This window comes from Balaenoptera musculus, chromosome 6, assembly GCF_009873245.2.
Source record: "Balaenoptera musculus isolate JJ_BM4_2016_0621 chromosome 6, mBalMus1.pri.v3, whole genome shotgun sequence".
Classification (NCBI taxonomy): Eukaryota; Metazoa; Chordata; class Mammalia; order Artiodactyla; family Balaenopteridae; genus Balaenoptera; species Balaenoptera musculus.
In genome coordinates this window covers 8,479,586-8,494,226 of record NC_045790.1, presented here as the reverse complement: position 1 = coordinate 8,494,226, position 14,641 = coordinate 8,479,586, and the positions used below count along the sequence as shown (strand labels likewise).

The following is a 14,641-nucleotide window of genomic DNA, read 5'->3' as shown; positions in this document are numbered from 1 at the left end:
TGAAACTCCTGAAAGCAAGATGGGTTTTGGAAAAGAAATAAACAATTTTGTAAACTACTGACCTTCTGTTTCCCCTTCACAGATTACTGCAATTAAATAAATTTAAAAATCACTTAAAAATCAAATAAGTGAACCAGAACCCTTGACTTTCTCTTAATGTTAGAAACAGCCCTGAGCATGGAGATCGAGAGGAAAGCTCAATTCTAAAGCAGCTCTACTACTGGTATGCCTTCAAGGTATGATTTCTGGGCCTCTGGGCTCCCCACTTAGAAAACAGATCCCGTTTACTTCAAGGAGACATGAGCTACATACTTAGGATTATGAAATGCAGGATAAAAAAAATGCTGCTAAGAAACATAGCTCCAAAACCCCATATGAGCACAGGAATGAGAACATACTGCATTTGACACATAGAAGCTCAATAATTAATTGAATGAAATTCTTTTTAATAAATGCAAATAAAATTCGTTGCATTGGGGTGAAAGGGTTTCAGATTTTTCTCTTTAAATTTTTTTACTGTAATAGCTATATCATTTTAAAATAAAAGGATACATAATAAGAGTCGGAAATTAAATGGCTTCTGGCAAAAACAGCGCCCAAAGGATCCTTGATTCTTATTAAAAACCCTAAACTCTTTAACTTAATTTCAAACCCACAAACCAACTAATTTAAAATTCACTTCTACGGAATTTCCACTTCTACCAATAATACCCTGTGAGCAGTGGACCAAATCTAGTCCCATTTGTCAACTTCATGGTAAATGTATTCTAAAATGTAACTACTACATATAAAGTCTTGAGGCTCTGGGGGAGTGAGGCTCTGGGTTAGACACCAGAGTCTTTGTTCTGAGAGTTCCACTGTCACAGACCCACTTATCTTCTTGGTTTCCTGCAGCAAACTGACTTGGCAAAGTACCGTCATGACCCAGAAGGGTTCTAGTTCACTGACTATCACTGGGGCATTCAAATATGATATTGCTCAGTGACTCCATGAAATTAAAAAAAGAAACACCCTTCGATTTAATGCAAAACCAGGCGCCAAAACCAGTTTCCTAGGCTGCAGTACCAGACTCATGGGTCCGGTCAGTGCAACCTGTTCCTGCCAGGAGGACAGGCTCGTGCGTGGCTCTGTGCTGCTCTCGCCTCTCTTCCTGAGCTGGAAATAAATGAAGCTTCCTGGTTCTACCTGGTTATTACGTAGAACCCAGACAGAAGACCCCAAAGGAAAGCTACTCAAGAGCAAAATGAAGCCTATCCCAGATGGGAACTCAGAAAACGAACCAGAAAAGTGGGGAATAAAACTGGTGGGGAGAAGTGGGCAACGTTCATGAGGTCTGAGATCTATTCCAAGCTTTGCCCTCAGCAGAACCCATTCTGCACAGCAGAGCACATTCGGGTGGCAGTTTCTAGTTCAGAAAAAGGAGTTGTACTGGGTTCAAAATACGTGGCACAGCCACCCATCCCTAAGCTAGCTCCTGAAATGGAACAGATACCCTAAAAGAAATGCAAATGACAATCTCTTTTACAGCAACTGAACTAAAAGGAATGCTGGAGGGATTAAGGAAGGGAGGGTACATGCAAGATGACAATTCTAAAACAGGATGTCAAAACATGAACACGCAGTGATGAAAAACAAATCTAGAATCAAAGGGAAAGCCGTCAAGCTAGTAGAGAATGTACCAATGAAGGCGCAAGTGTTTCTAAAGTTTTGGTGATGGGTTCTCATATCAGAAATGTCTATCCTTTAGCAAAGTTCACTTAAGTAAATGTAGAAACCAGGACTGTTACAGGCCTTGCTCTGGATTTGATCTGGAAAACAAAACACAGAGAAGAATTAACAGAGACCAATGGAAAGGAACTTAAAGGTTGATAAAACTGTGAAGATGGAAGTGATGTTGAAATAGTTATTAGTTAATGGTCCTGGCTGAATAGTTTATAAATGTTATAAAATTATGGCCAGTTTTGAATAAAATATACATATTAAAAATGAGTTTGAAAGTTACTGGCCTCAGTTCTGAATGACGGTCAAATCACAGCAAATACTGTTGATAAACTTGTCTCTTAGAGAAAATGACAATCAAAAAATTGAACAGAATAGGAAGTATATGTTATCTGCCTGGATTTGGTTTATTTATCTACCAGTCTTCAGTTGGCCGTAACATTTCAAGAACCAAGGAAAAAAGGTTCTAGTAGCCAAGCTGATGTAACAAAGTCCATGAAAGGATGATCTGATACTTTCAGAGAACAGCACTTTATTTATGATCATTTTAGCTGTTTTTCTAATCATGAGGATTATCAGGTGTTCCTGTCTATCAGTGCAGCAAATTGGAAGAGAGGAACATGACCGCAGCCAGACACCCTTACAACACCAAGAAGTCCACATGGGAAGCAAATAAAATGATAAAACATAAACGTAAGAACTTAATAATCATGGAAATTTGGAACCTCTTAGTTTAAGGACAAAAGTCACATAGAGCCCAACAAGTGCTAAGGCGAAAACTGTATTATAGCACTGTATTATATCCAGGACTCAAAAAACGGAGTTTTTCTACTCAGAGTAAAGGGGCAAGGGTAAGGAAATGCAGGTTTGAGAAATATGTTTGTTAAATAAAAAACACTGAAGGGTTACGTAGGTAGCTTCACTTGCTTAGAAAATGTATTTGCATTCCCCAATCAAGAAGGATAAAACAAACGATATTATATTTTGTTTTTGTTTTTTAATGAAAACACATAGGACTGATAATAAGCCTAGGACAGGAGATTAAGGAAACTTCACTGAAAGGGTAGTAATGTGAGAAAATCAGGAAACCTGAGAATCAGAGCAGGGGGTGAAATAAGTGAGACCCTCACAACCAATAATAAGACAGCCGGAACTTTTTAAAAGCCTGCAATGGTGCTACTTCACAGGTAAATGTCAAAAGAGCCAAAGAGCCAGAGGCAGAAGAGGAACGGGAACACACATGCCCCGAGCCTGACCGCGGGGGGCCAGCCTGGCCAGGACACCACAGTCCGCGCCCAGGCCAGACGCCGACCGCGGGGACACGCGCTACGAGTGCAGTTCCCTTGTCTAAGAAGTGAAGTATCACAAATTGTCACAGGAATAAGAAGCCTGGATAAATTACCTCAGTGAAGCCACACAAGTACAGCGTACACAACCTTCCACCCACCCACTGCATGACTGGGAGCAACAAGCAATGCTCTCTGGACAACTTCTCACTGTATAATATTAAAAACCTCGAAAACGGCTTTGGAGAAATTTATATTTTCCCTATTTTTTTTTCCTCTGCAGATAGGGCCTTGCCAAACATTTTCAAATTAAAAGAAACCACTGTTGAAGTTAGGCTTTTAAACAAATATGGATGAAATTAACATTTTGAAATTATGTAATAAATGATGTCAAATTTAAATTATAAACTTAGGACTAGAAAAAGGAATAATTACGTATCAGAACTAAAACGCTACAGCCAATATTTAGGCAGTAACAAATTTTACAATGCTATTTGCTACTGTCATCTCTCTGAAGTGAAATTTTTATCTTCACTCTTCACACCAAGCTAAATAAAATGCCGTCTTTCCATGTTTTAGTTTCCTGGACCATAGATGGAGTTACAGTATGAATCATCCTCATTAAATAAGTGAGTTAGTTACTGTAACTATGAGCATACCCATGGGCAAAAATCCTTATCATCCACTATGCTGAACAATCAAAATGTCCACACAACGGCATCATTTCTGGTAAGTTCTAAAGCACAACCTATTTTAGAACCCAACAATGACTTAAAAATCTTTCATTTCACAAAAATGGAAACTGAGGCTAAAAGAAGGGAAGAGGTTAAGTGATTTGTATGAGACAGTCATGGCCAGAATCCAGTTTCCTGTGGCCTAAGATAGTCCTCCTTGGAGGAAACTGAGAGTTTATCATTCACATCCAGTGACAACAGCTGCTCTACAAGGAAAGATTTCTTTCACTAAGTTAAGGAACTTCAAAATAAACGTTTGGGGGACTTCCCTGGCGGTCCAGTGGTCCAGCACGGAGGAGCTTCCACTGCAGGGGGCATGGGTTCGATCCCTGGTCAGGGAACTAAGATCCCACATGCCGTGCGGCACGGCCAAATAAATAAATAAATAAAATTAAAAATAAATAAGTAAATAAAAATAAACTTTCATTGTGGATTGTTGAGATGGGCGGTAAATGATTATTTTCCTCACTACCTGGATTTCTGCCTCCCTCTATCTTTTCTATTTATTCCCAATCTGCAATTCCTCTATTTTCCACTCAATCTTCTCTGCTACCTTTGTGACAATATATGTTGAATTACCTTCCCTGCATACCAATGCCCCCTGCTCCCCAAACAAGGCTAATAAATAAGCAAACCTCATTTTAAAAGAGAGAAAAGGAAAGCACAACACACCAAGCAGGTTGATAGGGTCACCTGGCAAGGGGGTGGCTTAACTAGAAACAGAAAGGAGATACTCCCGGCATCCATTAGATTAAAGTAGATTAAAGAGGTTTATCCCGGCTTCAGCAAATGCTTCAGATGAAATCATGCATGTAGTCAGGTACTAAAGGAAAATGAGAAGATTCTATTCCCAAAAGTCAAAGCTTAAAAGGCTGCCGTACTACCCAAAAGTCACAGCGCACTTTTAATTTCATGTTTGCTCAGCACCCCCCCCGCTGTATCTATTTTTTTTTTTTTTTCCTATAGGGTCTAATGAGAAGGAGGGATATTCAAGGGGTTGGGCATGAAGTGACCATTTAGCCTCTCCCGACAAGGGCAGAGGGGCCAACAAGGATTGTTTTCTGTCGTGCAGCAGGTCAGGGGTGGAGAGGAAGCCTGCTCAGAAGCCATATAGGAGAACGACAAAGAAGGTTCCACCCTGACAGAAAGAAGAGAGGCTAACACGACGAGCCAGACAAGCCACACCTGCCGGGCCAGGGAAGGGGGCCCCGTCTCTCCCTGCACGCGTCCCCGAAGCTAATCGGCTCTCTCCTCCCTTCAGCTCTGCCATGAGCCCTCCCTCAAACCGAACCCAGTCTACCTTTTGGGGTCCTGGCTCCACAGGAGAGCCACCAACAACAGTTTAGAGTAGTGGGAATTCCAGTGCCCACTGCTACAGCGGGGTTCTAGGTGTCAGGGAATTCCCAATCATGCCAACGAGACTAAAGCAAAGACACGTGCTTTTCCTGGCATACAGAGGTAGAAACATACGTCCACTCTCCCACAGACGAACCATCAAATGGTGACTAGATAACACAGTTATCATACTTCCACTTTAAGTATATTAATGTAATAAATAACGTTTTGTGCCTGAAAAGTACACAGCACACAACACTGTTCCATGGGAAAACATCTGGAGAGTTGATGAGTTCAAGTTAAATGGTTTCTTTCCAATACAAGACTGCCACCTAGTGGTTAAAGAGGACACCTGCACCCACGACTGACCGTGTAGGTACAGCACTGGGAAGGGAGTGGGGAGGTGGTGATGAAGGAAGACATGTTTTCTAACACTATTTTTGCAATGACCATGGAACACCTAAGTTAACACTACATGAAACAAAGAAACGGTGTGGAATAATAGAAGAGTCAACTCGGGAGTGAGATTTCTCATACTGGAGATCTCAACATGGCACATAATTCTCTAAGTTTGCACATTTTAGGAGCTGTTCAACACCAACATTAAGCTTTGAAAAACAGGAAAATGTAACTAAAAATGTTGAGCGATAAATTAAAATTTTGTGATCTAGCCACATAAAATCCCTTTTCTCCTCTAAACAGCATGTGAGCTTCCACACTCAGCTTTTTACCAAAGGACTTGTACATAGGCTAAAGCCGAATCTGGGGCCCACTGGGGCCCACCTCAGAACGAATGAGTCTGCATCTGCATCCTAACAAGACCCCCGGTGACTCACAGCAAGAGCTGAAACGTCAGCGCTGCTTTAGATCAATCCAGTCAGCGCGGCCCTCCTTCCCCATCTTGTAAGTAAAACAAGTGATGCTGGTGAAGAGCTAAAACTGCTTTAAGAAATCCAGTGTGAACACAGAGATTTCAAACAAGTAAAGAAACGCTTAATTTTACCTTTTGTGAATTTCATATAATGAACACGGTTTTTGGAGATTTTGGACTTCTCTTCAAGGCTGAAAGATTTCTTTTCCTTGTTGTCTGAGGAGTCTTTTAAAAAAGCATGAAAAGCATTACATTAAACTCTCTGCATTCCATTCTCATTCTCTTACAGTGACACAGTCTTATTTAAATAAAATCCTACGAGCCCTATTATTTATCACTGAACTCTAAAAATGATTAGAAATATTCTTAAACTGTGTACTATGGATCTGGCAGGGCTATTCTCCAGAAGTTTATAACATCCTGAAGGAAGAGAAATGAAAACTTGTGTTCACACAAAAGACCTCCACACGAATGTTCATGATAGCTTTATCTGTGATAGTAAAATACTGGAATTAACCCAAAATTCCTTCAATGGGTGAATGGCTGAGCAAATTCTGATACTCCCTTATATGGGAACACTACTCCACAATAAAGGGGAAGGAGCTGTTGATACTGTGCAACAACCTAGATGGACTTCAAGGGCATTATGCTTAAATGAAAAGGTCAATCTACATACTATGTGATCCACTTAGACTATAACATTCTTGAAACGACAAAACTACAGAGATGGAGAACAGATGAAAGGTTTCTAGGGACAAAGATGAAAGTGGAGTTTGGAGGTTGGAGGGGTGGAAGGTGGGTGTAAATACAAAAAGGCATCATGAAGCAGCTCTTTTGTGGTGATGAAGCAATTCTATATCTTGATTGTGGTGGTGGCTACATGAAATTATACATGTGATAAAATTGTACAGAACTACACACACACAAATGAATGAAAGCTAAAAAAAAAATAGTGAAAACTGAATAAGGTCTGCGTTCTAGCTAATAGTCGACATGAGTGTCAATTTCCTAGTTTTGATGTTATGCTACGGCTATCTTAGATGTCACCGCTGGGGGAAACTGGGTGAATGGTATTCAGGATTCTTTCTACTACTATTTTTGCAATTTCCTGTAAGTCTACAATTGTTTCCAAATAAAAAGTTCTTTTAAAAAGTGAATAAAGGTAAGACAGATTAATGATCATCAAAAACAGATCAGAGAAGATAATCAGGTAGAGCGTGAAGGAGCAGAGCTGGCACTGAGCCACCGCCTCAAACACCAGATTTCACTGGAGGCTCGCCTTTCAGGACAAAAACAACAACAAAAACAAATCATTGAGGAATAAACTCAGGTGGTTACTCCTTTGACAAAACAGGGAAACATGAGCCAGGAAGCAGCCTTAGTCCTTTGCCTGAAATGTCAGAGCACCTAGATCCGGGGTGAGAGTCAGGGGCAGGATTCTCAGTAGCTGCCTGTGTTCCCTCATCTTTATCTATTTGTCACGTTTAAGTAGCAGAAAGAGCACATCATAGGTAGAAAAGAGACTGAATTTTCCTATGGTTATGTCATAAGGAAATACAAATACGAGGTTAGAGAAAGGAGAAAAAAGGAAATTTTCACCTTAGTAGTGAAGCAAAACAAGCACATGTCCATTAAACACATTAGCTAACTGTAATCCCTCCCAGGAAATTAGTCATTTTGAAAGCAAAGTGTAAATTACAAGCAAGGCTCTGAACAATGTAAAGGCAGATGTTTTCAGCTTTCAGACAATGCCTAGCGCAGCTTAATCACATCAACAGCCTGAAACGTTCTCCTCCGTGGTCACTTCCCAAGATCAGCTTGGGACTTTTTCAAAAACATCCCACCAGGAAACTTTCTGCTCTTTTTTGTGGCCAAACACTTTACATAGCACATAGCATTCTCAATTTTGATGTTCCAAACACAAACTACCAAGCACAGTATCAGCTTGAAGTAGCTTTTACCAACTGAAGGCTTACTAAGTACTAGGCGCTGGGCTATAAGCTTTCTATGCAATCCTGTATTTCATCTCGGCAACCACCCTGGAAGGTAGCTGCTATGATTAATAAACCGACTTCACAGGACACTGAAGCAAGAGGGGTAAAATAAGGCCCATCAAGGCGGTGGCTATGACGGAAGTGGAACCCAGGCAGATTTGCATGAGAGCACACATCCTTAACCTCCACACTGTGTGCCAGGGCAGCTGCGCTCACACTTCTGGGGACGTGAGAACCCCCTGGGAGCTTTGCCACCTTCCGAGCACACAGCCTTTCCAGAGCACACCCGAGCCCGGACACGTCCTCGGGGGACAGTTTCTACCTGGCTGTCCGCACACACGCTTTCCTAAAGCTGCTCTGTTCTGTGTGGGTGCATCCATCTGGTCCTCTTCTTTGCTTCTCCCCTGCGTCCTCCTCCCACTTTACACAAGGGGAGCACAGCTCTCCTCTCACCAGGATCAATAAGGAACAAGCCACAGTACTGGCGTCGTGGAGGCGTCTTTTAATGAAAGCCGCAAACCCAGCACTCCCAAAAAGGTTTTACTGTTCTAATAATTATCAAAATTTATATTTCCTGGTTTTGTTCATTATAATCTACTAATTAAGACAACCTAATCCAAAGGGAAAGTATTTACCCTTAGGCCTTGGGGCTATTAGACATAAACCCAAAATTTATATGTATTTGTTTTGTAGCAGAGAAACATGACAGGGTAATGAATTTTTCAAAGTTCAAGCAAAAAAATATATTAACATATTATGGGATATATACAAGGGAAATATTTCAGAGGAAAAGAAACTAGGAAACATAATATCTCTGAATATTAAAGGACTTACTTATCTATTTCTAAAGAGGTGACCATGGATATCAAATTGCTCTGGTATTGAACATCCACTGGATACATTTGGGACTCATGGAATGCTTTTATTTTAAAATGCCACTTTTCCCAATAGGCCAGATATTATATTCTTTGTAACTATTTAGAGCTGTGATTAAAAACGTTATAGATGTCGATCTGAAACTGTGAGATAGGCTATACTGTTTCTCGAAACCCCCTCAGGAGCCCTGGGAGCAAAGCTACTTGAAGACGCCTGTCCTGAACCACACCTCTGTGGGTGACAGGTTATCAGCATCCCAGGTTACTTCCAAAATATTTAAAATCACAAGGGACAAAATACCTGACAGAAGTAAGAAGCATTTCTCAAAACCATGAGATAAGTCTACCAAAAAGCTCAGTTGAGTCTGGGAGTAACTAATTGAGATAGGATAATTTTTAAAAATGAAATTTTAAAGAATATAGAGATTTTTGTGTCCCACAAAGGAATAAGGGTTATTTCTAGAACCTTTGCAAGATTCTATGAAAAGGATAGTATAGAATTTCTGTTTAGTTGAAAGGCAAACTGTGTTGATTTGGTAAGCAATCTTAAGGAACTAAAAATATTATTATACCAGAAAAATATGTTACTAGGTTATCGTGTCATCTGCTTGTCAGCTTTAATTCAAGTAATAAGACCAAAAATTCATTTGGATGGAGATACTGTATTTACCAAAGATGACTTGGCAGAAAGATAATCTCAGCTCTCCAGATCCATTCCCTGGCCAGCTTTTCCGTTAAAGGACTATTCTAAAGGCTGGACTGTACTGAGCGAGACGGAGGCAGAGCGAACAGCACTGTCCCTACCGCAGGGGTGCAGCACCCTCTAGTGGTCTTGAGGTGGAAGTTAACCTATAGATGAGTAACTCAGTTAATGATTTACTATACTTCTATGCCTCACGCAGAAAAAGACTCAGCCTGCACAGGTGAGCCTGTGGATGGGGCTGCAGGACAGGCACCGCCACCTGGGGTCTGATGTGCCCTCGCCACCTTCCTGACGAGTAACACAGGCTTCCCCGAGGCACTCCAACACTTCTCTGACCGCCCTTGCGGGAATCCATCAGGAAGGCCCGGCTGCGGTGACTGTGCTCAGCCTGGGCAATCAGCACCAAGGGACCTGTCCCGAACCAGGGTTTTCATGGCTATTACAAGGGCATTTCTCAGTTAGCAAACAGTAATCACGATACTATCAAATTGGAAAAAAGTAACTTTCCAGCTATCACTGTCAAATCTCAAAAGCAAACTGCTCAAAAATCTGCTTTCTCTTTTCCACAGCTCCAAAATTGAATCTCATAGCTCCTTCCTTTATGGAATCCTGGTGTGATAATTTCTGGGCATCCCTATCACCTGAAAAGTTACAAAGTATTCTCTAACTCAGTACATCAAAGGAGAAAGTTAGGGCTTCCCTGGTGGTGCGGTGGTTGAGAATCTGCCTGCCAATGCAGGGGACACGGGTTCGAGCCCTGGTCCGGGAAGATCCCACATGCCGCGGAGCAACTCGGCCCGTGAGCCACAACTACTGAGCCTGCGCGTCTGGAGCCTGTGCTCGGCAACGAGAGGCCGCGATAGTGAGAGGCCCGCGCACCGCGATGAAGAGTGGCCCCCGCTTGCCACAACTAGAGAAAGCCCTCGCACAGAAACGAAGACCCAACACAGCCATACATACATACATACATAAAAAGAATGTAAGCAGACAAGAATAGCATTAAAAAAAAAAAAATAAAAAAAAAAAAAAAGGAGAAAGTTATAATACCAAACAAGGTGAGAATTTTCCCTGTTCAAGAATGAACATGTGGGGCTTCCCTGGTGGCACAGTGGTTAAGAATCCGCCTGCCAATGCAGGGGACATGGGTTCGAGCCCTGGTCCGGGAAGATCCCACATGCCGCAGAGCAACTAAACCCGTGCACCACAACTACTGAGCCTGCGCTCTAGAGCCCGTGAGCCACAACTACTGAGCCCACGTGCTGCATCTACTGAAGCCTGCGCGCCTAGAACCTGTGCTCCGCAACAAGCGAAGCCACCACATTAAGAAGCCCGTGCACCGCAACGAAGAGACCCCGCTCGCCGCAACTAGAGAAAGCCCGCGTGCAGCAACGAAGACCCAACACAGCCAAAAATAATAAATAAAAATAAAATAAATTTATAAAAAAAAAAAGAACGAACCTGTGAATGCCTCTAGGTAAAAGAACCCAGACTCAAGAGCTTCTGCCTCCATGACGATGTCACAGTAAAGGCCACCTCAAGTCTGACACCTTAATCATGTCATTGAACCTGTTTACGAAAAGTGATGGCCATTTATACAACACCAGATTTTCATTAAGGTAGACGTTGATTCCTGATATTCAAATTGTTGCATCTGTACTCTTTAGTTAACCTTCATTACAGGTTTAACATGACATAAATTACACTTGCCATGTTTTACCTCCAGAAAAGGGCCCATGCAATTTTCAGTAATCTCTCATCGCCACAAACATCACCATACATAGGAGTACTTGAAGTCTGTACAATTAGCTATAAAGCAAATCCCTCGTAACCACCTCCAGGGTTAGAAACAGAACACTACCTGCATCTAGAAGCATCCTGCACCCCTGTGCCTCTTCCTTCTATAACAGGGGTTCTCAGCCTCGGAACTATTGCATTTGGGGCTGAATGATTATTTGTTCAGGGCAAGGAGGAGAGACACAGCTGTGCTGTGCATTGTATCAATAGGATGTTTAGCTGCATCTCTGGCCTCTCCCGACCAGATGTCAGGAACATCCCCCGAGTTGTGATCACCAAAAATGTCCACAGATATTGTGAAATATCCCATGGGAGGCAAAATCATCCCCAGTCGAGAACCACTGTCCTAACAGTAACCATTACCATGATTTTTGGGATAACCACCCTTCCCCTTGCTTTTCGTTCTGGTTTTAACCATTCTGGGGGGAGAGGGGGTAATAGCCATAGAAAGTGCATAAAGCACAATGTACTCACATACCTGTGTAACTACCAACTGGGTCAAGAAACAGAACAAGAATATCAGCCCAGGAGTTCCCCATGAGCCCCTTCTCAATCCCAAACCCCTCCCCCTCCCCAAAGGTAATCACTATTGTGACTTTCATAGTAGAGTACTCATTTCTACCACGAGTAACTTTACAACAAAGTTATAACAAAATAACTTTGTTATAACAAAGTAACAAAATAACTTTACCACCCAAGTCTAGTACCTAAATATCAGATTTCTGCATTCCATTTGAAGTTCTATGTAAGTGGAATCACACTGCATGTTATGTGTCCCACTTCTTTCAGTCAACATTGAGTTAATGAGTCTTCGACACCAGAAGCAAACTACAGCCTGTGGACCAAATCCGGCCCACCACCTACTTTTGTAAATAAAGTTCTATGGGAACATGGCCACATCCATTTGTTTATATATCATCTCTTGCTGCTTTCATACTCCAACAGCCAAGTAGTTGTGACAGAGACGCTTCGGTCTGCAGAATATCTCTATCCGGCCCTTTGTGGAAAGTCTGCCAAACCCTGCTCTATACTCTCACATGTAACTGTACTTTATTCATTTCTTTGTATTTACAAATGTGGCAGTCTACTTTTCCATTCTATTGTTGGCGGACATCTTGGTTATTGCCAGTTTGGGTATACTACAGATAGTGTTTTAAGTATTCTTTCCTTCTGACTGAAGGATGTACATCCTTGAAAATTTCCTTTATTTACGGCCTACTGGTGGTAAACTTTTTGTCTGAAAATTTATTCTTGAAAGACATATTTGCTGAATGTAAAGGTCTAGGTTGCCAGTTATATTTCCCTCAATATATTACTCCAATGTCTTTGGCTCCCATTGTTAAGAACTCTGCTTTCATATATAACTGTTGCTTCTTTGAAGATAATAAGCATATTGTCTCTGGCTGCATTAAGAATCTTCTCTCTCTTTTGTGTGTGTGTGTATGCTGTTCTGCCATGATGCTATGTTGTCACATCTGTTATTACATTTGCGAGTAGAGACTTTTAATGTAATCTGCATGGATTCTCTCAATTTTCTGAATCTGTGGATTTGCTTTATCACCAGTTCTAGGCGGTCTTCAGCCCTTATCTCCTTAAATTTTGCCTCTGTTCCATTCTCTCTCTTCTTGTGCTGCTGAACTTTTATTAGATATTAGATTTTCTCACTTTATCCTCCATCTAAACCTCTATTCCATATTTCCATCGTTTCGTCTTTCACACCTGCATTATGGATACTATCTTCTAATCTATGGTCTACACTTTCTTCAGCCGTGTCTACTTTATTAAACCCAACAGCACATTCAGTATCCAAACCTGTGTATTAGAAGCCACCTAAAGTCATCAATAATGCAAACTTACGAATACCTGATGGGAAAGAAAAAGCTTAGGAAACTAAGAGATTTGGATAAATTTTCAAATAAATCCCTCTTATCTTTGCTACTACTGTCTCTCAACTATTCAGGAACTGAAAAAAATTGGGGAATCTAGTTATTTTGGTATTTACTTCATTTCTTTCTCTCACACTAGATTTGAAGTTTCTTCACAGGGGGAATGAGTCTTTTTATCTATTTCTGTATCCTTAGTCTTCAAATGACACCCTCAAGAAAGTGAAAAGACAACCCACAGAACTGGAGAAAATATTTGCAAATCATATGTCTGGTAAAAGACTTGTACCTGGAATATATTAAAAATTCTTACAAGTCAACCATAAAGACACATAGCACAGTTTAAAAATGGGCAAAAAATCTGAATAGATACTTCTTCAAAGAAGACACACAAATGGTCAATAATCATGTGAAAAGATGTTCAGCATCATTAGCCATTATAGAAATGCAAATCAAAACCAAACTTAGATACCACTCCCACCAACTAGCATGGCTATAATCAAAAAGACAGATAATAGAAAGTGTTGGCTGAGATACAGAAACATTAAAGCCCTCATACACTGCTGGTATCACCCAGCAACTCCATTCTAAGTATAAACCCAAGAGAAATTAAAATATATGTCCACACAAAAACTTGTATGCTAATGTTCAAAGCTGCATTATTCAAGATAGACAAAAAGTGGAAAAAACCCAATGTCCTTCAACTGATGAACGATAAACCGTAGAATATCCATACGGTGGACTATTATGTGGCAATAAAAAGGAGTGAAGTACTGATACATACTATAACAAGGATGAACCTTGAAAACGCTATGCTAAGTGAAAGAAACCAGTCACAAAAGACGCATGTTGCATGATTCCATTTATATGAAATGCCCAGAATAGGCAAATCTTTTTTTTTTAACATCTTTATTGGAGTATAATTGCTTTACAATGGTGTGTTAGTTTCTGCTTTATAACAAAGTGAATCAGCTATACGTATACATATATCCCCATATCTCCTCCCTCTTGCATCTCCCTCCCACCTTCCCTATCCCACCCCTCTAGGTGGACACAAAGCACCGAGCTGATCTCCCTGTGCTATGCGACTGCTGCCCACTAGCTATCTATTTTACATTTGGTAGTATATATAAGTCCATGCCACTCTCTCACTTCGTCCCAGCTTCCCCTTCCCCCTACCCGTGTCCTCAAGTCCATTCTCTATGTCTGCATCTTTATTCCTGTCCTGCCCCTAGTTTCTTCAGAAACTTTTTTTTTTTTTTTAGATTCCATATACGTGTGTTAGCATACGGTATTTGTTTTTCTCTTTCTGACTTACTTCACTCTGTATGACAGACTCTAGGTCCATCCACCTCACTACAAATAACTCAATTTCGTTCCTTTTTTATGGCTAAGTAATATTCCACTGAATATATGTGCCACATCTTCTTTATCCATTCATCTGTCA

General features: G+C 41.0%; 1 protein-coding gene across 1 annotated transcript in view; it reads right to left on the bottom strand.

Moving 5' to 3' along the window:
* PINX1 (PIN2 (TERF1) interacting telomerase inhibitor 1) overlaps positions 1–14,641 on the bottom strand; it is an 85,138-nt gene that overhangs the window by 55,139 nt on the left and 15,358 nt on the right. Inside the window, exon 5 of the mRNA XM_036856855.1 lies at positions 6,078–6,170. Within this exon, the coding sequence (XP_036712750.1) occupies positions 6,078–6,170 (93 nt within the window). The remainder of the gene's footprint in view (positions 1–6,077; positions 6,171–14,641) is intronic.